The 27,451-nt window shown below is 44.6% G+C and overlaps 2 protein-coding genes across 2 annotated transcripts in view; both read left to right on the forward strand.

Annotated features, from left to right (window-relative positions):
- The first annotated feature begins 4,393 nt into the window (after positions 1–4,393).
- LOC142814454 (ABC transporter A family member 11-like) overlaps positions 4,394–27,451 on the forward strand; it is a 31,567-nt gene continuing 8,509 nt past the window's right edge. Inside the window, exon 1 of the mRNA XM_075893216.1 lies at positions 4,394–4,600. Coding sequence (XP_075749331.1) covers positions 4,427–4,600 — 174 coding nt within the window. The 5' untranslated portion in view covers positions 4,394–4,426. The remainder of the gene's footprint in view (positions 4,601–27,451) is intronic.
- LOC119172567 (uncharacterized) lies at positions 19,079–20,421 on the forward strand. Its single transcript, XM_037423725.2, has one exon. The coding sequence runs from the start codon at positions 19,138–19,140 to the stop codon at positions 20,380–20,382; it is 1,245 nt and encodes a 414-aa protein (XP_037279622.1). The 5' UTR covers positions 19,079–19,137; the 3' UTR covers positions 20,383–20,421.

The following is a 27,451-nucleotide window of genomic DNA, read 5'->3' on the forward strand; positions in this document are numbered from 1 at the left end:
GACACTACCACTCACGTTACTCCAACTTCCGCTTCCGTAATAGGCTCAGTACTTACCACTGCACATGTCCTATAGCTTCACCCCTCACTCGTCTACCAAGAATCAGCAACCATTGTATATTCGACTTCACAATGAAAGCGCAGGTTTTCATCAAGAAATCAACGAAAATTATGCAATACTGTAGCAAGGCGGACTTACATAGGCTACACACAGAGTTGCACTTTTTCTTTCAGCTGTTATTTGCCGGTTTTCAGACGATCAGTTAAACAGAACTGTTTAGAATATAAGAACTAATTGCTATCTCAAATTGACTGGCTTGTAACGAAGGGAAAAATTTCATTAATTTTTCGTTCTCCGTGGCTCAATACCACGTTATAACGCATGCGCAATGAAAAAAGCGGCTATTTAGATGCGAGTAATCAACATCCAGTATTTATCAGGGAACTGCGTATCAGATATTTAACTGAGAATTCCTTAGTGCGCTTTCGCAAGCCCAAAATATTTCACAATGAAATCCTTTTTTCGCTGCAGCGCTCTGATCTACGTAATTTCGGGGCATATTTGCAGAACTAAAGCACAACATATGCACTTAATACACTTTGATGTGCCAGTTGCTCTTAGTGAGTGCTGCAACGATCTGAGTGATGTTTTTGCTGCACACTTTGAACAGAACCAAAGTATATTTCCACACGCACAAGCACATGCACAAGCGCACGGCGCTTGTGCATCTGCCTTTTGTGTTTTAATTTTTTTTCGCGGAGTATTTGTAGTTATGGATTATCTAGTTGCCCAGAGTTCAGTCTTCTTGTGTTTTATTTACCAATTTATATGCACTGATTTCTTGTCACTGAGTATTATCGCTGAGGCAGTTGGTGTGAAACAAATTGTAAGTTTATTTCACATGGAGTTACCAATTGACACTGCTTTTTGAACTCAAAACTAAGATACAGTGTGTGGTGTAGAATGCGGGAAAAATATGCTAAACAAACTCAGCTCGACTTGTGCCACATCTCAACAAAAAGCACAGAAAGTGACGGTATTCATGAAGTCAACTAAATAAGCAAACAGACACAAATACAGAGTTGAAAGTGGCACTATAACAAATATTTCATACCTGTAGACCAGATTGAACTCTTCAAATACATACGAAAAGACTGATTGTAAGCTCTTAAGTGTCATCTTCGGCTGATCCAGATTGCATTTCATCGAAAATGTTGAATTGTACTCACGTTAAGTTTTCTTTATCCTTGTTGAAGTTTTGAACAGTCATAACAGCAGTACACATGTCCATCTGACTGCAAGGCAGGGAAGGTGGTCCCTGTACACAAATCTGGTGATGTTCACTCCCCAATAAGTACCGTCAGATATCGTTAAGATCAGTTGCAGTGAAAATATTCGATTATGTCATATACTCGCACCTCAGTCAATTTCTTTAATCTCATTCATTTGTTAGCATTAATCAGCATGACGTCCATAAATCAGTTTCATGCAAAACATAGTTTCTTTGTTTTACTAACGACTTTACTAAAGTTTTACTAACGATTAACGAAGACCTTGAGTTCGACACCAATTTTGCTAAAGCATTCAACTCCGTTCACTGGAACTACTTATTTTCAAACTCACTCAGCTCAACATAGACCGCGATGTACTTATATGAATTAAAGAAATTCCTGTTAAGCACAGCCTGTAAATGGCAGGTAAACATTTTAGTTCACCCCATTGCGCATTAACATCAGGTGTACCACAAGGGCCTCTTTTAGCCACACTGCTCTTCTGAATGTACTATAATAATTTCTTATGTTTTTTCTTACTCTCCTACTCTTCGCAGACGACTACATCCTCTATGAGAAAATAACTAGTAATATCGATCATTTCGACCTTCAACTTCACCTAGTGTAAGACATATTCACCTAGCGTAAGACATGGTTCATGGTATTGAATTTATCTAAGTGCAAGAGCATGCAAGTTTGACGTCAAGCCACCACCCGCTGTTGTCGTACTTTTTCTTAAAAGACAGTTCATTACCATCTGTTTACAAATATAAATACCTTGTAGTTCGCAGATCTCCTAATTTTGTCTCGAATAAATTCATAGAATATGTGATTAACAATCCTAACCGCATGATTGGTTATCTGTGTCTTAACTTTTCCTCTGCTTCATCGTCACTCAACTTAACGCACTATAAAACATTGGTCACATAATAATTAGAGTATGCATGTGCCATATGCGATGAAACTCATGGCACTCTCATTCAACCTCTTGGAGCAACTGAGAATCGCACAGCACGTTTCATGTTATAAAAACATTGACGTCAATACACCATTACATTCATGTAGCGCACCCTAGACATGCCTGATATTTTATTGCACCGCAAGTTAACTTATTTCAATATTTTTGCAAAGATCTATCATTAAACGACCACTTGAAGGACGCTCTCTTTAGTCCACCTCGTACCATATTGCTAACGACAGACCATCGCTTTAAAGTAGCACTGAAATCAAATTTCAAGATCGAGATGTACCCAACATTCGATCGCTTGGTATGCATAGGCCTTCTTGGCCAAAATGGAACGGCACCCGTCGCGTAAAAGTTATTTTAATTCGATGCCAAACAGCGTAGAAAAGCTAAGGAGAAGAAAAAAATAGACTGCCCTGTGACATCGACACTAGTGCTACGTGTTTGGTGTGATACATTCCACAAACATCGTCCTGAGTGATGATGCCCTAGTAGCGATGACGGGAACGATCCGAGTGTTCTTATTGTGGCACCGACTGGCGCCGAAGTGCAGAAACGCACTCGCTCGTCCACGGCCGGGCTAGCGCACACAGGTGCAGTCTAGCCCGGCCGTGGCTCGTCGCGTCTGATCTTCATCGCACCGGTTTGAATGATTTCGTGAAATTGCCAAGAAAAAAACCACATTTAAAGAAAGGCGAAAGAAAAGAGCATGATTAAACGTGTGTTAGTCGGTCAGCATGTCGAGAATCGTTGCGAGTTGCAGTCGTCTAGTTCGAAGCACGGAAAAAGCGCAATGAGGGTGTCTGTTTATATCACTTATGTGTTACACATCAACACGACATCAAGCTATCAAAAGTGGAAGAGCGAGTAGTCAGATATCATCGCTAACAAGTAACACGCAGGTATCATTGAATGGAAGACTGGATAGGTGGGGCCATCTGGAGGCGCAAAAAGGAACCTGACAAGGAGGAAACGTATTCTATTTCTCCGCAGATGCTCATTCGCGATAGCTATGTTGCATTGACCCCCCTGCGTATACCTGAATGCTTTACACACCGAAACACACCGGAATAGCTAACAGAGACACACGAGCGAACATGGCGGAAGTGTGCAGCCTCGGTCACCTCTTCAGTGCTGCTTAGAACGGCGTTCATTTCAAAATCACTGTTCTGCAATAGGTCGATCAAAGCAAAAAAAAATCGCGACGTCGCGAATCGTGGCGTTTCCAAGCTCTAGACTATCGTATTAAAACCGAGTCGACACTTTATACGGCGACGACAGCAATGCAGGTGACTAGGCATGGCTGAATGTGTCCGCCTAGGAGACGAAATGTTTGTGGAGCCGCTGAGCCTGACGTCACTCTTTTCTGTTGAGAAGTGGTCAGCTGTGGCGTGATCTGAAAGTGACCATGACGTAGCGCCACTGCTGGTGCTCGCAGTGCTAAAAATGGCAGGATCGCTGGCCATTTTCAATAGTGCTAGATCCCTGAAATATAAATCAACAAAATAGATAGTTATTGATCCCTCAGTTGCGTGTTAGGTCGCGAATCCTTGCTATGGAGTCTATAGCTGCTTGCTGACGCAAAAAATTAGGCATGAGTAAATTTGATGTCAGTGCTCGTTTAAGGTGGGCCAACGATCCTGTCGTGCCAGACTGTATAGTGATTCATTTGCTCCAAGAACAAGATCCCAGTGGAAGCACCTTCCCGCCTTCGCCGCTTGTATCGCGGACATTAAATACTTTAAGGCCGCCGTACATGATGCCCCGCCAACGTTTACCCCTTTTTTTCTGTTTCTTTTTTTTTTCAAAGTGCACCTACCATTTTTCACAAATCTTCTTTCTGTAGTGCCTTGTGACCTTGAAACTACCTTAAATATTTGAATAAATTGAATAAATAAATGAATAAATAAATACATGCACCGTGTAATGTGGATGGGTGCTACCCACAGAGGCAGCTCAGTTAGTTAAGTATTCGAAATCGTAGGTTTGGTCTTTACCGGTAGCCAATTATCTTTTCACCCATCCTTCTGTCTTCATACTTTGTTAACATTTACTGCTAACGGCATTCACAATATTTTGCTTCGCTGTGTTGTCTGTTTGTTCTCATTATTATTGTGTCATTTTTAACATGCACAACAAACTTCTCTGCAGCATGGAAGAGTGTGAGGTCGCTTGTGATCGAATATGCATAATGGTTCAAGGCACAATGGTCTGCTTGGGAACGCTGCAGCATCTCAAGGATAAGTTTGGTAAAGGCTGCAACATCAAATTTTTGCTTGGCGACGCTTTAAATATCCAGTCGCAGGAAATAATAGAGGCTGTTGGCAAAGTATTTCCCGGCATGAAAGTCCTAAATAAAACTCAAGTAAGTGTCGCATTGCTTTATTGAGCTTATTTTGTAAATGAAGTGTTTGTCAGCCCTACCCAGTCGGAAAGTACTTTTTTCTGTCTCAACGGCCAGTTGGGTTAAAGAGCAGACTAAGTAGGTATTTATAAGAGCGTGGGTTCTCAGTCGATGGTGAAGGGAAGCGCTTTTTAACGCAATGCCGACAATACCGCACTTGAGATCTGTGCTGAACATTTGCGTCTGAGCAAGCGCAGTGGAACAAACACAAGAGAAGGAAACACGTGAACAGAAGAGGCGCCCGTCTTGTTTGTGTGTTTCTTTTTCATGTGTTTGTGCAGTGCATCAAAGACAACAGGAAGAAACAAGTAAACAAGACAAGCGACAATCTTGTTTCACTGTCTATTTCTCCTGTGTTTGCGCAGCGGAACAAAAACGAGAAAGAAAATTGTAAACTGGACGAGCACCCGTCTTGCTTCAGTGTCTCTTTCTCGTGTGGTTACGCAGCCAAACAAACACAAGAGAAAGAAACACGTAAACTAAACGGGCGCCCGTCCTGTTTACATGTCTTTCTCTTGTGCTTGTTCGTCTGCGCTTTTTAATATGCAAAAGATCTACAGGCACCAACTTGCCCAAATTTCTGCTTTGAGGTATGTGCACTTACCACAATATTCATATACACTGCAGTCACGCTGACCAGTAGGACAGAAATGCTGAAACAGCCATAACATGCTGATTTCACTGGTACTAAGCTGGCTTTTCGGGAGGCTGGTCAACAAAACCTGAGTATTGTATGGCGATGACAGTGAAGTGACTCTTGGTACGAATCGTCGTAGTAACATCGTATTTGGTGTAGATGCCACATACGACACCAGCCTGCCTACCAGTGCAGGTGGTTGGACGCGTAACGAGAACAACGCAATAGAGCGTTGCACAGGCCCATGCTATTTATGAAGCCCGAGCCCATCACTCTTAAAAAAATAAAACGAAGTAACCTTCTCTCCTTTTAGGATGAAACGGTGATGCATGTATACAATGTTCGTCTTTAAATGGAGATACGTTTCTTCTTTTTCAATGGAGAAGCGATTTCTCCATCGTCAAAATGAAGATGGTGGACGCCTAGTCAGTGAAGCGAGCGCTACATGTAGGTCCACCGATGGCATCGAATCTCGACTAATTAACAGCATGTGCGGCTGGTCCCCGTAAAAACAGTTTTGTTCAGCGTAATATAAAATTTCAGGACGAATACAACAAACAAGAAAACCGATTATGAATACTTTTTTTTTCTTCCTTGTAACAACACCTACAATATCACTGCCACTAAGAATGGTTTGTTCTCTCGAAGCGTGTGGGTGTTCACAAATGCATGACTGCGACGTTGTTTTCGCTCACCACTATTGGAGTGTTTTTTCTTGTTTTTTTTCTTCTCTTAAGATATCTCGAGTGCTGTTGCATTTGTTGTATCTATTGTTTCGATCAAAAACTATGTAGTCAAATTATTATGTGTATCTCCCCTACGTAATGCCTTATGGCGATGTAGTTGAAATGTAAATAAATAAATAAATAAATAAATAAATAAATAAATAAATAAATAAATAAATAAAAAATACATGTGGTGACGAGAACCACGTGAAACAACAACGCTGATCGCGCGTTTCGCTCGCCCACTTAGACAGTAGTCGCAACAGAGATACCCGGAATACTACAAAACATTTCTCACACAACAAGTAAATATAAGGCTGCCTCTAGTACTTAAACCATCGGCTGGTGTAGCGGCGTTGTGCGCGTGTTTACGGAGGAAATCGGCGATGACCACAACTATTGTTGACAACGCGCTTTCGAGAAGAACGGTCCGGCTTTCGTGTTTCAGCCCATCTTCGTGCGGCTAACAATCCTTCGTAATCTGCACTTCATATACACGGTTGCGCAGAGCCTCATCGCTGTTTTCGCAGGCACAATTTCCTCTAAGTGTACATGCTCCTCGTGAACAAATCGCTGCAGAAATTCGGAAGTGTGTGCATGGGTGAATATAGAGATAGATGTACTAGGTTATTTATAAAAAGTGGGCCTGTAACAGCCCCACAGCCGTTGTAGAAAATGGCTCGAGACACCTGGAGAAAATGATATAATTGAAAAGAATATTTCTCAGTAGATTGATGGTTCACTGTATAGCTATACAGAAGGATGAGTGTGCCACAGCCATGAAGTAGATGGTAAGTCACGCCATCTAGAGAAAAGAAATGTTACTAAAGATAGGGTGCAAAAGTGAAGTATTGTTGTGGTTTTTATACTGACTACGAACGTTTTGACAGAGAATATGCAACAATGTCAGATGACGCTCATTTCGAACATATACTCATGACAGTTCATTGAACGCACTGTAATACACTTCACACACGATCAGCTACACTCAATCTATGGGAACATACATGAACACAAAGATATACAGGACATTACATACATCACACCCGAGCACAGTCGCTGATACATTTATTCTCTTCTCTTCCGCTATAGACCCTTTTTATAAATATGCCACCTGATGGTGAGCTTTTCGCCAGTTTCCCTTCGCCAAGGAGCGTTGGTAAGCTAGCGGCATCATGAGGGCATAGAAAGCGAGCCGTCAAACGCGTGAGTGCTGTGATGTTTATGTTGGCGGCTAGTTCTCCGTATTATCCGCTGCAATCGCTCCGTTTTCTAGCATGAACGAGCTCCTAGTACTCTCCTATAGGTTTTATGAGCTGCTTTCGCTGCACAATGAGCAATACTTTGTACCCTTCAACGGGTTGGATGAGCAGTTTCGCTTATTTTGACTGGCAATGCATGGACTCGGCCTGCAAGAGGCTCTCATTGGCATGCCCTCTCGGCACGGTACGCGTTCTGCAGGAAAGCAAGAGGTCACAGAGGCGGCGGACACAGAGGCAGTGACGCTGATGCGCTGCAAGAAACGCGCATCAGCGTCGCTCGCACACAGAGGCGGCGTCGTCTGGTTCGGGGCCCTCACAATGGCGGCACACTGTAGTTCACGTTCGTGACGCTGATACTTTGTGTGGGATGGCGAAGTTGTAGTTCTCAAATTTATTAAAATTTATTAAACTGCAAATAGGTTTATGAGACGCAACCAAAATTGGAAAATTGGTACCATCATACTTCTGCTTGCATTTCATTGAGACCCTGCACATGATTGGCCACGGCCTTCTTCAACTAAGCTTCTTGGCTCAGCTAACTACTGTTTTGCGTCGCATATAAGCGAGAAGCTGCATGTTCGTAAATAAGTTCAAATAGTTCACCCTGGTCTTCGAACATTACCAGTCAATTTCATTTAGTGAATTGTGCATCTCTGATAGCTCCACTGCAGTCTAAGCATGTACACTTCGCCAACTGTCTCCCTTTTCATGCCTGTCTCAGATGTTAGTACATCGCTAGGGAACGTTGAGACCACTCCTCATTCAGAGCTGTCTGAAAAGTGGGCCCAGATTCACCTTCGCTAAGGCACCCGCCGACGCCAGCTCCTCTCGGACTTGACACGCCTACAGCGACGACGCCAGGAAAGCACAAGGTACCCATCGCCGAACTCCATTTTAACTTTTAAGAGGGGAAGAATTTTTGTGCTCAACATACTCGCAGCTGCCACCCGAGCGCGAACAACATGCAAGCATGGACGCGTACAGGATGCGGGGAAGACGATGACAGCACGCGTGAGCAGGATTCTCCGGCAAGGATCTTGAACTCTGCGATGATACCAAGACCAAGACCACGTTCACTCAGGTGCCAGTGCCTTTCGTGTGCTGCCTGCCTTTTGTGAAGGAGGAGCCGCTCATTGAGGTGTCATTTATCGCGAAAGAGCGTCAACTTTCTTCTCATGCGCTGCGTCCAGCACTCACTCCATGGCACAGCCGAGGTGCACAGCATGGTATGTGTTTGCTAGCTTTCCGCGAAAAGTGCTTGCATGACCATGTCCAACCACTGTAGTGCAGCCTATTTTGTCCTCCTTGCATAGTTCTGTCTGTGCAAACGAAGTTGCAGCGTTTCCGGCACAGACCACCAAGATATAGTCAGTCGCGGTCATAAGCGGCGTCACCACCAAAGTACCAAGTCAAACCCCAGCATTGTTTCGAGTGACCACGGATACACAGTCAGCATCGGCCACCAGAGACAATATCTGTGGTTCATCGATGACCACTGCAGCACAGCCAATCTCGTCTGCGTGAACGCATTTCTGGAGCTCCTGTGCCCTTTCGCAACGTAGCCGAGTGTAATACAGATGCACGCGTGTCATTGAGAATGCAAGCATGGACGCGTGTCATTGTCATGCATGCCTGTCATTGTCAGGCATTGTCATGCATGCAAACGTGTCAAAAGAATGCATGCACGCCTGTCATTGAGAATGATGCAAGGACACGACCAGTGGGCTGACCAAGACATAGTGGCGGCATGGACACGAGCTTATCCTCCCGCGCTTTACGCCATTACCAAGTGTTGTTAAGATGGTGGGGCGCCTCGATGTCGCATGCACACCTGGTCAATGCACAGGGCCAGATGGTGTAATCTCCGCGCTTATGAAAGCTTCTACGAAGCGACGTTAATGAGAACGTTGACGGGGCTTGAGCACGAGAACGGCTGCCGATGGAAGTCGGCCGACGGAGAAAGCACGGCCTGGCATGAGAGAGAGTGTGACTCGCGGATAACTTATCCTTTTGCGTGTTGTATTCGGCAACGTGGTTTTTACCAATGCAGAGTCTATTATAAAAGTGTTTGTGCAATTGGTTGTGGCAATGCGAGCCCGCACGTGTGGTTGACTTGTGGGAAGACCCTCTGTTCAACCGGGGGCTGAAAAAAAGGACGTTTTAATCTGAATTAGGAGAGCGGAGGTTCGGGCTTTCACTCGGGCAGGCATCTGAGGCTACAATAAAGCGTCTTTTCACTGGACTACGGCTCTTTGTTCGCGCTGTCACCATGCTCACGAGTCATCGAGGGGACCCATTCTGAACCTGAAACATCTTTTCTCTATAGTGTAGAAGCTAGTCTAGGAGGAAGAAATTAACTCCTAAAAATGATTCTGTGACATGCTACAAAACTTGCTTTCCCTTCTACAGAAAATATATCTCCTAGGCGGAGAATAAATTTCTTATCCACTTCTATAAACTTCTTGAACAGCTCGTGCATTTATGTTATGCACTGCGGTGTGCTCATTGATAGTAGGGCTTGAATAATGAAGGTTGCTTAGATTAACCACCACTTTCGTTCGCCAAGTGACTAGGCCAACCCAAAGTAGATGACCTGATGAGAGTGTAACCAGAATAAAATTGTTTAGCGGTTCGCGAAATACAAAAGAAGCGCTTGTGCATTGGCTGTACCAAGAGTTTTTTTTCATTCATGAAGGTCAGGGGGCATCCATTTTATGTGGGTTCCTTCAAAAAGACAGACAGGTTTCAAACTTAAGCGGTGTGTTTTGAACATGCATGCTTTCAGGCCACAAAGGCAGAGGAGGCAGGCACTAATTTTTCTCCGAACTTTCCGCTGAAATTTAAGTGCCTCCAGAGTTCGATGATTCTGCCATGCCCGCTTTCAGAAACCGTGCAGTGGCACTTATGAGAAGTCTTGTCAGTAAAATTTTATGACAGCTGAAGTTATGTGTGAATAAATTGCTACATACCAACTTACCTTTTACGTTTACAATAAATAGAATTCTTTTTTTCAAAATTGTACAATTTTTTGCAAATATTAAGCGCTTACTTGCACAGCCCTTCAAAAACTGCTCTCAGATTATGCGAGACACCTGTACACATGAAGTTATGACATTTATGCCTATCCAATACATGTACTAAACCGAGGGTGAAGTCAGTATGGTGTAATTATTCAAGTAAAGGTGGCTATGAAAACATTTGTAATGTTACGTCATTTATCTCAGTATGCATTGCATCTTTTCCGGGTATTGTACCTCATCAACCTATATAAATCATTTATTTGTTATGCATGTGCCATATTACACCAGAAGTTGACGCTATAACTGTATCGCAAGTAATTACATTCGGCGAGATCATACTTTGCACGCTGACCTTCCATGTCTTGCTTGAAATATTTCATGTTTTCTTGTTCTAAGTTGCCTTAGGTGTTACTCTTGTAGCAGTACTCCAACAGAACTGGACAGATGTGTAGAGAGAAAGAGATAAGAGGAAGACGAAGACAGAGAGGTTAAACACAAGAATTATCGCTCATATTTAAGGCCCCAAAAGTAACCTGCTGGCCTTACCATGAAACAGTGCGTTTTTGTTTTATTTCATTGTGGCTATAGATGCAGGAACAGGATAAGACAACAGTAATTTTTATATTCCCTTTCATGTGTGCTATTTTGTTTTCGACAACCGAACAACGTAGTATTGATTGATTTGTTGGGTTTAACGTTCCAAAACCACCATAGGATTACGAGAGACGCCGTAGTGGAGGGCTCCAGAAATTTCGACCACCTGGGGTTCTTTAACATGCACCAAAATCTGAGTACATTTGCCTACGAAATTTCCGCCTCCATCGGAAATGCAGCCGTCACAGCCGGGATTTCATCCCGCGACCTTCGGGTCAGCAGCCAAGTACTTTAGCCACTAGACCACCGTGACGGGCCAAACAACATAGTAGTACACAGTGGGCTATGCCAATGAGTGCAACGACCTTGCTTGAACATTGTGAGTACAATGTGTCTATACACAAAACGTTTATATTATAAGCTCAGTAGCTCAACTTCTCCAATTAGCAGCAAAAATTTCTTGACTAGTACCGGTATATGCAAACACAGCAAAGTGAATTGCACCTGAAGAGAGCTGTGAAAATGAATGTCTCAAGCTGAAAAGACACTTTCATGAATTGCACAAGGTTGCGAGAACCTGCTGTAATGCCTTTTAACTTATTTGCAACAAATGGCAAAGGTGCTTCAGTGATGGGCAGCAGCTTGAAATTACTAGAAGAATTCAGAAAATAGTTAGCAATGTTTTTGGAACTAAGCAACAATTGAGTAATACCGCAGTATTGTGCAATTGTGCAACACTTCATCTTTATTATGACTGCAAAAAGTTCAAAGACGTCTTTTCACACTCAAAAATCATGAAAGAAAAAAAGCTGTAGGAACGGTACAAGTCATGCTGTCTACGTGGAAACTGCAGCCCTTCCGGGAGATATAGGCTACCTCAAACAATATTACTGAGACCCTGTCACGGAAGTGTTTTACAAGCTAGAGAACTGCGGAAATTATCACAGAGCATTCACAATGACTTACTGTGTGTTTTAGAGATGATGATGATGATTTTTTCACAGTGCGGGGAAGAGCCGTGAGGAACGCGAGCTGTTAGTACATCAATATAAATGTGTGTCACGCAGACCTGAATTGCTATTTTAGTGACGAAAGATTGATATGTGGGGTTTAACGTCCCAAAACCACCATATGATTATGAGAGACGCCGTAGTGAAGGACTCGGGGAATTTCGACCACCTCGGGTTCTTTAACGTTCAACCAAATCTAAACACACAGGCCTACAGTATTTCCGCCTCCATCGGAAATGCAGACGCAGCCGGGATTCGATCGCGCGACCAGCGGGTCAGCAGCCTAGTACCTTATCCATTAGACCACTGCGGCGGGATGCTATTTTAGGGCAGAAAATGCCCGTGTGTTCAAACATTTTTTGTTATTCTAACTGATTCCTTCGGCCATTCTAAGGAGCTGTTAAGTTATTGGTTTCATCTTCTCCTTCATCAAGTTTATTATTGTTTAATAATATTATTATTCTTCTGAGCTGCATCCGCCACAGTTTCGACTGATGGCTTCCCGCAAAAGAATTTGAGCTTGTGAAATATATGAAATAACATTTGCAGCAAGCATTGATACTGCGAGATACACATATAATCTGAAACCTTGCAGCTCAGGTTTTTCAAGCGCCAGATACTGTTGCAGTAATTCGTACATTTATGGGCTTGAATGTTTGGCCTAACGCCAGCAATCACGAAATGCCCAGGTCATTAAGCCAATAAGTCTATTCAGAGATGGTGTCACAGTTTTCATTTTCTGCTGCAAAATTTTGTGTCCACCTCGACACTCTGCTCAACTTCAGTTGATGCAATACTTTCAAGATTTTCCTGTAACAAAGGGAAGCATTCTCTAACCTTTAAGCTGCAAACGTGTCTTCAAAACACATTTTCACTGGTAGCTTCGCAGCTGCCTCCTGACGTGATCCTAAGTGCAGCACATGAATGTTTTAAATTTTAAAATCTATCTTGCGAAAACAGGCTGCAAGCAAGTAAATGAACTACGTTACTCCTATGTAACGTCTGCATTAGCTGCCCAGCTTGCATACGATAGCAGACATTGAATAAGTATAGGCTGGCGCTAATTGTTTGAATTGCAATTGCTGCTACTGCAGCTGCGTGAATGTGAACTTACATACTTTACAAAAAAGCTTTAATTTTCTTATGCATCTCAAACTTTTTTCCTTTTCCATTTGCTGTGCTGCAGCTTTAAGCAAATTGCGCCACGTACAGTGCACTGATTGAAGAAGCACTTGCTTGTAAAGTATTCAATGACTATTCTTGCATTATTCAAAACACCTGTTTATATGAAATTATGACAGCAGTAACTGTTCCAGATGCAGAAACCACAGAGGGTGAGATCAATATGGCAAAATTATGGCACTGAAGGCACTCATGGCTACATGTGCGATGTTACACTTATTTGGCCCAGTATGTTGCACTTGGATATAATACTATAGGTGGTTTGTGTGAAACTCATCATCAAGACATTCGAAGAACAAGTGAAATAGGACTTTGGCGTGAGAGCACGCTCAATAGGGTAAAGTTGACTATGCTGTATGCCGCTTTTCCTGCAATAATATTATCACGAAGGCACTCGAACAACAAGAGAAAGTTTTCTCTTTGGCCCGGGCCCATGCTCAGATGGCTATCTAAATTGGGTTTGCCGATGTCACGCTACGCGGCAATGACAGCGCGCGATCACAGCCTATGCCAGCGCAGCACTCTAAAAGTGCTAAGCACCTAAGATCCAGAATGTACTGACTTCATCGCAGAGTCGCTTTGCCGATGTGGATGATGATGATTAAAGACAATGCTTTCCGTATTTCTGCCGCATTTCTCTCACATCCCCATAATTCAAGAAATTCTTCCTTTCAAATTGCACTAGAATATCAAGCCTCGGTGCCATAAATAGTGTATGATAATAAAAGATATATGGAGAGATGGGTTACTCAGTTTATTTTAAAAGTCAAGAAAGTAACGTGAGTGTAACCTATAATTCCTAAAGCTAGCTTTATTTTCTTTACTTTCTGATAAATAACCAAACTATCTCAATATGTTTTAGTAAAGTTTGCAGGCCTATGATACAATTGAAAACAAAAGATGAGCAGAAAACTTGGGCAACAGTTTCTTTGACAGACCCACTAGCTTTGTCAAACATTATGCTTCATGCACAACATTACGTACTCATCGTGAACTAAAAATTAGTGTATTTTCAAAAAGTGCGATAATTACCCCTTCCTCGTTCACCTAAATTGTGATTGCTGGTGCCTTACGAAGTGCAGAACAAATATCAAGAACATTTGCGTATGAATGCTCGAAATATTTTGTCGCTGCTTCTGCATTGTCACGAGGTGAAGTTTTTTTATATCGCTCCTATGTCAAAAATATTGTGGATCTGAAACTTACATATACTAACTTGAGTTAGTGTTTCAAAACAGCATGGTGCAAAACAAGTTGCGGAGCAGCTTCCTCGCAGAGCTTTCCCCGATACCTGTACATGGAAGCAAAAGGAAAAAGTGATAAAAATCACGTGTTCATGAGAGACCTAAGCTTCTATATTGCAATCTTGGTGTGATGCAGCTTAACCCATGGCGAGTTTGGTGTAACTTTTATGCTTGTGTGTTTCACCACAACCCTTATTGCTTATAAAAAGAGCAAACGCTGCTATGCCCACATAATCTTCACTATTGTTGCTTTCACTTCTTTTAAGGTAACATTCGGTCGTAAGCTCACAAAAAATGCCATCCATGACTTGAACGTGCCTGCTCCTCGCACCTTAAGCATGACACCTCATCTCACATCTTCAGAGATACATGCAGAGAAGATTCAGTTGTGCTATTTTCAGATGTTTTGCTGATACAGTAAGTAATCTTCTTACACTCTTTTTAACATTTTTTTCTGTCACATTGTGAATATACCTCTAATTTTATAATGTGCTCGCCATGAAGATTGTATTAGTGGCGGATGTAGAAGATCCAACTTCACTGTTCTACAAAAAACCCTGAAGCAGGAACGTTTAGTTTAAATTCATACACTCCAATTATTGGCTTAATGTACTGTTTTGTTTCCTGACTACATTTCTTATTTCCCTGAAAAGTTACTTTTACTAAAACACCACGGGAATAATCACAATTCTACAACATTCCCTCTTCTCTTACTATAAATATATATATTCGCTACGTAATGACACATGGTTGAACTCACCTAAAATAGTTAAAAGTGGGAGAGAAGGCTGACAAAAAAGCAGGAAGGTTAACCGGACCTGAGCCTTGTAGGCTAACTGGCACTGAAAAACGGCGTCGGAAACTTATTGAGGAGGATACAAAAGTCACTTATGCAGCCTATGTAACAGTTACGTATTGCCTAAAAGCACTACAACACACAATCAATAACTTTGGCAAGCATACTGTAACAGAGCACGATTATAAGCAACAACGTAACTAGACTTTATAAGAAAAAAACTTCCAAACTGAGCTACTGAATAATGCGACCACCGCCGGTTGATGAGACTTCTGACCTTTTTGTCACCTTAGAAAGGCTAATAAGGATATCCTTGGGGACTGTGAGAAAAGCATACTTCTTGGGATCTAATGTTGATTCTTTTTCTGCTGTTTGAACAGCATGCCTAGGAGTATCAAGGTGACCGATGAAAGCAACCTGTCTCCTCAAGAGCAAGTAAAAGTAAAGTCATCTCAACAACAATCCGACTCTGTTAAAATAACTCTGTAATAATATTGTTACATCATGCTACAAACATAACTTGTGATTTGCTGATAGATCTGAAACTAGATGATTTTCTTCTATGGGGCAGCAATATTACTGGATCTTGCACAGACAAAACAAGTGAGACCACACAGAAATTCAATTTTTGCTTTGTGTTCATATTTGGGTCACTGTTCTAAACATATTTTAACTGCAGTCAATCGAAATATTTACCATAACCATGTCATCAGAAGCTAAGATTTATGGTACAGGTGATATATCCAATAATAAAGATCAGAGGTATAATGCATTGTTTCAGAAGAAACAGGCCTGGGGATAAACCTATGCAATTTTATATTATTGTTGTCGTCAAACAGCATACTCAGTTGCACTCCGGATGAATTGTTTCACCGTGTCATTGATGGACTATGTAAAAAGTTTAGTGACACGGCTGAACCTTCCTGCTAAAGAAACCTGCTACATTAAAGTGTGTAGCAAGTGTAAGTGGCAAAGGTACAACGTGAAACATCACACACTGTTGGCACTAAATTTGAAATGACATTTCTCTAGGCTTCAACTTTACAAAACACGCCTCTGAAAACTGTTGTTCTTTCTGTATTATGAAGAACTGTCTGGTCCTTTCAAAGTGTCCAGCTCAATTCACCAATCTCAGAAGTCACAGCACACCGTCGCACAGCTGGAATGACCACACACACGTCCCTTTGTACACCACCCACTACTTGTGGTTTGTGAATACATACATAACTTTCATCATTACCCCAACATGGCCTGCTCTTCTGTGCACATACATTCTCTTTTCGACCATTGACGGATATAAACAAAAACGTGAACGCTTTCAACATCTCATAGAATCATTCTGCGCGATGCGAAATTACGTCTTTGCAGCCGAACTTTACATAAATTTCTATGAGTGTCACACTTTTCAATGAGAAAATTGAACTGGCTGTGTATTTGTATAAATTTGTATGTGTTGTATGTTGTGTGCTGGGCTATGTTATTTTATATTACGGAGCTATTTAAACCTGCGCCAGCATGGTACTCTTCGAAGTGATGAAAACTGCTGTGCTTACAATGCTCACACAGGGTCAATTCAAATATCTTGGCTAACTGCCTTTCTCCTTCATTACAAATTTATAAATATTATACGTTCGCACACTTTAGGTTCATCTCATTGCTCTTGGAATGTATGTATTACACTACGTCAGCAGTCACAGGCGCATGTAGCGTTGGTGGTTCTGGCGGCTCCAGCTGCACTGCTTTCAACTTTCAGCTTCCTGTTAAAATTATGCCTTCTTCTTAGTCCAGAAATTCGCTGAGATCAGTGTCGTTGTGATATGTGTCGTGCGCGAAGCTTCAAAGTGCGCGCCCTTCAAAGTGCGCGCCATACAAAGTGCGCGCTTGAAGCAGACAACGACGAAGGTAGCACGAGCGCTGAGTAGCGTGGCGGCGAAGGTACGAGAAGGAACGAGGAAGACGGGGCTCTCGACTCGGCCGTTGGGTTCCGGACCCGAGCCTAGTAACAGTCGAGCCCGGCCTACCTGCCACGTTCTACCTGCCACGGCCGTGCGTCGCTGACGTGCTGCGGCTTCAAGGCATCCTGTGCTTGAGGACACGCGGAGCTGTCGGGCTACGGGCACGAGTTCCAGCAGAGGTGTCCGGCCGGGACGCGGCCGGTGGTAGTGCCTGGTCTACCGCGCCAACTGGTCCACCTCGTCTACCGGGCGAGCAACGCGGAGCTGTCGGGCTACGGGCACGAGTTCCAGCGGAGGTGTCCGGCCTGTACGTGGTCGGTGGTGGTGCGTATACCCTTCAAGTTGCCGCCTCGTCTACCGGGCGAGCAACGCGGAGCTGTCGGGCTACGGGCACGAGCTCCAGCAGATGTGTCCAGCCGCGACGTGGCTGCGGGGGCGGAGCCTACCCATCAACTAGTCGCCTGGTTGACCGTGCGGACAACGCGAGCCAGCTCAAGACGTAGCAACGAACCTCGGTGAGACCGACCTCATGTCTTGTGTCCATGTTAAAAAGGAGGGACGGTTAGTTTAGGACTTTGATAGTTCACAGAGACAGTGAAGGATTCTTTAAATAGCCTGTCCATGTTATGTGTGTTCGTTTTTCGTGTGTATAAAGTGTGGCGTACAAACGGCCTCGTCTTTTCGTGGGAGTCTGGGGCGACGGCTCGGACACCCATTAACTAAGAACCTGCACGTTGCTATAACACCCCCTGCAATGTAACACTGGCGTCCGCGACAGGACAAGAGTGGCCTAGAGACAAGTGGGCCACGGCTCTGAGTTTGTGCCTAAGCGGAGAAGCGCTAAAAGTGTTTGGTCGCCTATCCCCTGAAGATGCACTTGATTACGAGAAAGTGAAACTGGCTCTATTTCAGCGATTTCGCTTCACAGCGGAAGGGTACCGTGAGAAGTTCCGGCACAGTAAGCCTCAAGAGGGAGAAACCGGCCGGCAGTACGCTGCACGATTAATGAGTTTTTTCGACCGATGGGTGGAAATGTCGAAAGTAGACAAAGAATACGCGTCAGTTCGTGACCTGATTGTAGCTGAACAGTTCATCAGTAAGTGTCATGATCGAGTGGCGCTCTTTTTGCGTGAAAAGAATTGCCGTAGACTTGAAGAAATGGCTGAAGCGGCAGATCAGTTTTCAGAGGCACAGCGACAGTCTAACCTGCTTGTTTTCCGAGAAAAGGCTGAAAACGGCATGGCTGTGAAAAGTGGGAGCACGACCTCAAAAACTTCAGTGCAATGTTTTGTTTGCAACAAAATCGGCCATAAAGCCTCAGATTGTCGCGCTCGGACGAAGCAACCTTACTGTGGGCATTGTCGTAGGGCAGGACACGATACCCAAGTTTGCACCAAGAAACCCGCCACGTATAAAAAGGCTTCATGTATATTGTCCGAAGAGAACTCTAAAGACAATGATAACGCATCCGGCGGCGGGTCCGAGAATAATGTGTCGGGGGCAGTAAACACGCAACAAATGGCAACGAAATATCAGATGCCAGTTCTCCAGGGTCTCCTATTTGATAAGCCTGTCTCTGTTCTTCGGGATACAGGAAGTAACACGACGGTTGTGCGACGTTCCCTCGTGCCCGACGAAGTGCTGACAGGAGCTATGACGACAGTATTTTTAGCCGATGGGAGCAGAATAAAAGTTCCCGAAGCAAAAGTGGAGATATTTTCGCCCTATTTTTCTGGCACGGTGATCGTTAAATGCATGACTTCCCCATTGTATGACGTCATCGTGGGAAACGTGCCAGGATCCCGTGATCCCAATGATCCAGATAGCAGGTGGAGCGAGGGACTGTCGGAAAGGAAGACGAAGTCTAAAAGCGTCAAGGAGAGATTAGGGGTGATGAAAGCCGATCGCTACGAGAGACCAATGATCAGCGTAGTCAAGAAATCAAGTACTTCGTTGGATTCGGTGAAAGCAACCGCTTTGAATATCAACCAACGAATCTTCAAGATTGCGCAGGAGGATGACGATAAACCAGAAGATTTTGGCGAGTTTGAAACTAAAAGCAGCAATAGACCAATGCATAACAGTGGCCGTTCCAAAAGTAGCCCGGATATCAAACGCACCGACGGTCATGAAGCAAACTCTCTTCCTTCCAGTACTACCACCATCCCAAAGAAGACGTGCCTTGAGAAATCCTTGAAGGATCTTTCTCGCCAGACTGTAGCACTCCAAAGGGTGCAAGTTCTTCTGGAAGAACAACTCACAAAAGCTGAAAAAGCAGTTAAAGCTGCTTTCTCGGAAGTCCATAAAGTCTTGAATGACCGTCAGGTTCTAGTAGAGGAGGAATTGGAAAAAGTGAAAAATGATGCTCGTTTTGTATTGGAGCAGCGGCAGAAGTTGGCTGCTGAGCTGAAGGAACGTAGTGATACTGCACCCTCACTCTCTGAGCAGAGCTTGGCTGAACTGCGAGATGACATTAAGCATTTTGTAGTCGAACGTAAATATGATGAAGAGCTGAGCAAAACAGCAAGGTTTGTTTACACCAAAGAGAAGATTGAAAAGGAAATCAAGAATTTTGGCCAAGTGGTTCATGTGAGGGACCCATATACATCTCGGAGACTGTCATTGTCTTCAATTGCAAGCTCCAACTTCCATGATTCTGGTTACCATCAATCAGTCACATCCAGTCCAGTTTACAAGAGTCAGTATTATTCACATGATACCATGAAAGAAGAGAACAGGGGAAGAAGGTTTGAGGGAGGTGGTGGCTATAATCGTGCCTCAGATGGCCGTTCTCCGAAAGTGTACACCAATAGCTATCATGGCAACAACACTGGCCAGTCACCTGGTGGCCCTCGTTCAGGCAACTACCCTCGTGGCGGCCGCGGTCGTCGTTCGGATGACTCGCGCTATGGAGGGCCAGACCGTGGCGGCAGCCGGGGTGGATATGGTGGTGGGGGCCGGCCCCGTCATTACAACCAAGGTGGCACAGATCGAGGCCGCCGCACTGGTGAGATGGGCCGTCACACAGCCGACACAGGCCGCTATACAGCTGTCACGGGCCGTCACACAGCTGGCGCGGGCCGCCACACAGCTGGTGCGGGCCGCCACACAGCTGGCTCGGGCCGCCACACAGCTGGCTCGGGCCCCCACACAGCTGACGCAGGCCGCCACACAGCTGACGCAGGCCGCCACACAGCAGACGCGGGCTGCCACACAGTCGAGGTGGGCCAACCGACTGTTGAATTGGGCCGCCACTCGTGGGATATGGGCAACACTACTACTGATGATTGTTCATGGGATGACTTTGATCACTTTTAGGACATAAGTCTTTTTCTTTTTTGTCCCCGGAGCACGGTTGTCCTACTGCAATCTCAGAAAATGGACTCGAAGAAACCTTGCGCGAATGGAGTTGTGCTGGAAACAAAGTCAAGATGGCAAACAAGATCAGGAAGAGGAAAAAGAAGACCAAGAAAGAACCAGCTCCTGACTTTGGAGAGAATGTCGAGGCCAATGCTGGAGGTGACTGCAAAAACATAGCCTTGGGAAAACTAGACGAGGACAAAGAGCACTTGGAGGAGCATGCTGCTTCTACCTCCCCTGAAGATACATTTATGAGCTCTTACAAGCATAATGGTAGTGATCCAGAGAAGTATCCTGCGGTGTCTTATGGCTGGGGTGAGGATCCACTACCAGAAGAGCCCTTGCAGGAACATGACGGATTGTTACACCCTGTATCTTATGCAAGCCGCCAGTTGCTGCCCCGGGAAAAGAATTACTCTACCATAGAGAGGGAGTGTTTGGCATTGGTATGGGCGGTACAGAGGTTTCACATTTTTTTGTATGGGAACCAGTTTGTTGTACAAACAGATCACCAACCTCTACAGTACTTAGCCCGAGCCAAACACTTGAACAGTAGGGTCCTGAGGTGGAGCCTGGCATTGCAAGAATACTCATTTAGCATTCAGCATATAAAAGGGTCGGAGAATACCGGTGCGGACTTCATGAGTAGATTGTGAGCCAAGAGTTCGGACTTCAAGCACTGTGATATTGGGTGTTGGACACTCAAAGTATGTCAGTGTATTTAACGGTGTTCTTGTGTATTTAGTAAATATTGGACCTCGACATGTGAACTATACAGAGGACATATACAGTGAAGGGGTTTACAGACCGCGCACGTGTCAGCAGTTTTTTTTTTTTTTTTTTAAAAAAAAAGAAAGAAAAAACTCATTTAAGGGGGGGCTTTTGTGATATGTGTCGTGCGCGAAGCTTCAAAGTGCGCGCCCTTCAAAGTGCGCGCCATACAAAGTGCGCGCTTGAAGCAGACAACGACGAAGGTAGCACGAGCGCTGAGTAGCGTGGCGGCGAAGGTACGAGAAGGAACGAGGAAGACGGGGCTCTCGACTCGGCCGTTGGGTTCCGGACCCGAGCCTAGTAACAGTCGAGCCCGGCCTACCTGCCACGTTCTACCTGCCACGGCCGTGCGTCGCTGACGTGCTGCGGCTTCAAGGCATCCTGTGCTTGAGGACACGCGGAGCTGTCGGGCTACGGGCACGAGTTCCAGCAGAGGTGTCCGGCCGGGACGCGGCCGGTGGTAGTGCCTGGTCTACCGCGCCAACTGGTCCACCTCGTCTACCGGGCGAGCAACGCGGAGCTGTCGGGCTACGGGCACGAGTTCCAGCGGAGGTGTCCGGCCTGTACGTGGTCGGTGGTGGTGCGTATACCCTTCAAGTTGCCGCCTCGTCTACCGGGCGAGCAACGCGGAGCTGTCGGGCTACGGGCACGAGCTCCAGCAGATGTGTCCAGCCGCGACGTGGCTGCGGGGGCGGAGCCTACCCATCAACTAGTCGCCTGGTTGACCGTGCGGACAACGCGAGCCAGCTCAAGACGTAGCAACGAACCTCGGTGAGACCGACCTCATGTCTTGTGTCCATGTTAAAAAGGAGGGACGGTTAGTTTAGGACTTTGATAGTTCACAGAGACAGTGAAGGATTCTTTAAATAGCCTGTCCATGTTATGTGTGTTCGTTTTTCGTGTGTATAAAGTGTGGCGTACAAACGGCCTCGTCTTTTCGTGGGAGTCTGGGGCGACGGCTCGGACACCCATTAACTAAGAACCTGCACGTTGCTATAACACCCACTGCAATGTAACAGTCGTACACCTGCAAATAAATATCCATGAAAGTACTCGTACACTGCCAGACAATCATATCATGAAAGATGTGAACATAAGAGCCTACGTATCAAATTGACTTCGTGAGCTTTGGAAGGCAATAAATCAGCGGATATATGTGTCAAATTTAGGTAAATATATTGTGATGTTGAGGCGGAGTGATTTTCTGAATAATATATGTCATCTATGGCAGCAATCAGGACTTCCGAGGTCAACGGCCACTTCGCGTGCCTCTTACGCCGACATCCTTCAGTACCGGGCTGCTACTGCTTTCGTCACTGAAGTGACGCTAGCCTTCCTGACCTTCGCAGTTCGAAGCTTCACAGCACAGTGCCAGTTCATCCTCTGTGATTTCCACCACGGCTCGGTTCGTGTGCCCTCAGCTTTTCTTCGACTCCAAACACCAGCGCCACATTGCTGCGCCCGCCATACACATCGCGCCCGCTTACTCATGACAAGTACATAGGACCATACATGGGCGAAAAATGTTAAAGTCTTCCTCATGAAGTATATTTTACTCTAGGAGCTCTCTCGTACCAAAGTCGCAAAATTATTTTTCACGTAGACTAACTCAGACTAGGACTCACGGCTCAATGGGAGTCTAAGTGAGCCAGCTTGAGCCTATACTCATGAGTGGGCTTTCAGAACTATGGTTGTGTATTAAGGTATTAAAAAGAATTCAGCCCTTGTTCTTGTCAAACAACGCACATAGCAATCTTGTAGCAGCGTCACCAGCAGTAACTAGTGTGTCAATCTAGTGACAATATTAGGTACAACCGCTTTGAAGCCGTTTTCAGACGCCATCTGTTGAGGTTACAGGCTACACCTGAAGGGATGACGAATTCTTTAAGGCAGTGTATGCTCTAGTAAATGCTGTGTAAAGAAGAATGATCACCCACATGTGTTAAGGCGTTCAAAGGCGCATGTGATGAACGGCGAGATGATGTAGAAGTCTTCTAGATTCAATGTGACCTGGAAAGTCCAGGAATATTCTGATGACTTGGCTGTTCGTGAAGTTTCAATGGGCCCTTTCTGGCGGATAGAAAAGAAAAATTTGAAGCTGTGAAGGGTTAGATCCGACAAAAACTTCTACGATGCTGAAGAAAACTCGTGATCAATGCAGAGTGTCATTGCCAGTCTACGTGCACTGCGGAGAAGTATGACTTCTTGCATGAGAAAAGAATATGTAGCAGGTGGGATCGAGTGGCGGGGTCAGAGTGTCCAAATGAAAAGAGAGAAAGGAAGAGCGAAAGTGAAATATGTAATGTCATTTAGCGAACAAAGATAGGATAACGATCTTGGGCTGATAAAACCCGGCTGTAAATAACATATTAGGAGCAGCTACGGTTTTATTTGAAAAAGACGCGTTAAGAGATTGAGGGATGCAGTTTTAAAGGGCTTCAGGAATCGCGACCAACCTGTGTTTTCAACGTGCATAGATATTGCAGAAACTGCTACCGAAATAACGCACCTTTAGTCAGGGCGAAAACCACCTAGCAGAGTAATCATTGATACTCTGTGGCCGACAAACTTTTTTGAGATGACTATCTGACAAGTTTGGACGCTTCGTAATAATTCTTCATAAATACCGTCAACGAATATTCAGACCGCTGCGAGCTAAATTCAACCTGTTTGGCAGAGGTTTCGTGGACGTGAGGTTCCAGCATGTAAGAAGGTTGCTTAACACCACCTCCCGCTAGAAATGCAGAAATTGATAGTTTTGATTTCAGCGCGCGAACATAGAAAATGAAGAACAGGGTAAACAGGGAGAGCTTATCCTGTCTACCTTGTGTTTTTTGCCTAGGTTCACGTGCTGAAAAATAATGGCAGATGCCACGTACAGTGGGAATCGATGATATGAGAAGCAAGAATGAGGAAGCTTAACATTTCACCTTAAAATCAGCACAATGCTACGAGGCAGAGATGCATCATGCTGTACATGACTTTCAGGTCATGATTATTATGTTTGGACGTGCCATTTACCTTCGTAATCTAATAACGTCCCGTGATACCAAAGATGGTATACGGGGAGCTAGTGAAACGGCCGCGAGCGTGCTACAAGCGTAGCATGTATTCCAGTTTTACATGACACTTATGCCATGATTATCATGTTTGCATCAGACACGCGCCTTCACCATTCATTTACGGGACGTAATACCAACATTTGTAAATACGAGGCTAGTGAAACGGCCGCGAGTGCATCATGAGCGTGGCATCTAGTCATGTTTTTACATGACACGTATTACATGATTATTATGTTTGCACAAGCCACATACCTTTGTCATTTATTCACGTCCCATAATACCAAACTTGGTATATGTGAAGCCAGCGAAACGGCCGCGAGAGCATCATGAGTGTGGCATATACTAATGTTGTTACATTACACGCATGTCATAATTTTCACATTAGGCTCTGTCGCTTGTGTTCGCCATGCAGTCATGTCATACCGTACTAGTTTCGCAACATGTCTAGTGAACGAAACCACCACAAGAGCAGCAAGTCCATGAAGTATAAAGCATAACATTTATTACTTACATGTCCAGATTTTTATTTTATGACTAGTCACTTATGCTCGCCATACAGCCATGTTTTGCCAAACCAATTTTGATATCGAGAGCATTATTGAAACAGCCAGGAGAGCTCAAAGTCGTAGGCGGCTGATAGATAGATGGATACGCTCAAAGTCAGCGAAGTTCACTGAGGAATGCTTCGCATTTAAAATTTATGGGATCTCACGTACAGTGGGAATCAATTATATGCGAAGCACGATTGAGGAACCTTGATATGTCACTTTGAAATTAGCACAGCGTGACGAGGCGGAGATACATTACGCCGTACATTACTTCCATGTCATGATTATCATGTTTGGGCGTGTCATTTACATTCATCATTTATACACGTCACCTCATACCAAATTTGGTGTATGTGGAGCTAGCTAAACAGCCACGAGCACGCTAGGAGCGTAGAATGTAGCCATGTTTAACATGAGCCACATATATAGGTCAATGGAAAAATCATTGTCATGTTTAAACAGTTAATTTACTTTCATCGTCAAGTCAAGTCAGGCGAAATTTGTTATATGTGGAGCTCGTGAAACGGCCATGAGCCATCATGATCGTGGTATGTCGTTATGTTGTTACATGACACAAGTCTCATGATTATCAGTTTTGCACCAGTCTTTGACCTCCGTCATCTATTGACGTCAGGTAACACCGAAATTGGTATTTGTGAAGCAAGAGAAACAACCGCGAGCGTACTATGAGCGTAGCATATAGTCATGTTATACGTGACACACACATCATGATTATCACGATTGATCCTTTCATTTACAATCTCCGCACGTCTCGTATTACCAAATTTGATATATGTGAAACTACTGAACCGGCCATGAGCACGATATGAGCGTACTATGAAGTCATGCTTTGCATAACACACATATCATGATTGTCATTTTTTGACACATCATTTACCTTCGTCTATATGTAGAGCTAGTGAAACGGCCTGGACGGCAGCATGAGCGTGGCATGGTCCTGTTCTTAAATGAAACACACCTCATGATTATCATGTTTGCACCAGCCATCTTCACCATTCATTCACGTGAAGTAACACCAAATTTGGCATATGTGAAGCTAGCGGAACGGCCGCAAGCGCATGATCAGTGTGGCATGTAGCCATGTTGTTACACGATACGCATATTATGATTGTCATGTTTAGACGTGTCATTCACCTATGTCGTTCCTTCGCGTCACGTATTACTGAATTTGTTTTATGTGAAGCTAGCGAAATGGCCGCGAGCGCGTCAAGAGCGTGGCATATATTCATGTTGTTATATGAAACGCCTCTCATAGTTATCATGTTTGTACGAGTCACATACCTTCGTCATTCATTAACATCCTGTAACACCAAATTTGGTATACGCGAAGCTTACAAACGGCTGTGAGAGCATCACGAGTGTGGCATGTAGCCATGTTGTTATATGACAAGTCATATTTTCATGTTAGGGTCTGTTGCTTGTGTTCGCCAAGCAGTCATGTCATACCTCACCAGTTTAGCAACATGTCATGTGAATGAGACAACCGCAAGAGCAGCAAGAGAAAGATATAAAAACATGGCATTCATAGCATACATGTTACAATTTTCATGTTGTGACTAGTCACTTATGCTCGTCAGACAGTCATATTATGCCATACCAATTTTGGTATTGATGCCATTATCGCAATAGTCAGGAGTGCTTAAAGTCGTAGGTGGCGTCACAGAACAAGCGCTCAAAGAGCGCGCCGCCAACTCCTCGCGACGAAACGCCGGAGTGACGCCGTGAGGTCTACGATAAAAAAAGAGAAAAGAAAACGAACACTCAAAGACTCCCGGGCGTGCGACTCTCTCCCTCGGCAGCGTGGGCTCGCCGACGAACCTCCTCACCCTACATCGGCGGCCGAGCAAGCGCTCGAAATTTCTAGAAGGAAAGAGGCGTGGTAATGCCGGGTTGAGTCATCCGACGCGGACGGCCCTCGTATCCTCTCGACCTTCCCCCCAGCCTTCGCTGCGCATCGCGCTGACGAAATGATGAGAACCTTCTGGAATCTCGCGCGGAAGGTATTTAATCGACCAGCCGAGACGAGAGATCAGGAGAAGACGGAAGTTAGCGCAAGAGCGCGTAGGGATTCCGCCGTGTAGTCGGCGAAGGTTTTGTCCGTAGGGACAAAGCGGGAGAAGACGGAAGTTAGCACCAGAGCGCGTAGGGATTCCGCCGTGTAGTCGGCGAAGGTTTTGTCCGTAGAGACAAAGCAGGAGAAGAAGATGATTTCCACCTGAGGGGTGACGAATCGAGCTTCAGGCAAGAGTGTGTGTTTGCCGCTATCGAGCGAAGATGCGTGGCAACAGCTGCGTGTGTGAAGCCGACGTGTTTCCGTCGGAGAAGTTTGAAGTTTGGAGAGAGGCCAATTGAAGACGCGAGGTTTCCTGGAAGAGAAACTTCGGGCTCAGCGGAACGACAACAACGTTGGACTTTGAGTGAGTGATTCTCTGAAGAGTATCATCCAGACTTTTGTTCCAAGAACTTTGGACTGAATAAGTTTTCTATCTCTTTAGTCTTTAAATGTCTTGGTTGTTCAATGCATGCGACTGCATTGCAGTGTGTATTGTTGTCTGTGTCCGTTGTTTCGAGTGTGGCTGTTTGTACTGTGTATTACGTTGATTGATTGGAGACATATTGTACTCA

The sequence above is a fragment of the Rhipicephalus microplus genome, chromosome 4 (genome assembly GCF_043290135.1).
Source record: "Rhipicephalus microplus isolate Deutch F79 chromosome 4, USDA_Rmic, whole genome shotgun sequence".
NCBI lineage: Eukaryota > Metazoa > Arthropoda > Arachnida > Ixodida > Ixodidae > Rhipicephalus > Rhipicephalus microplus.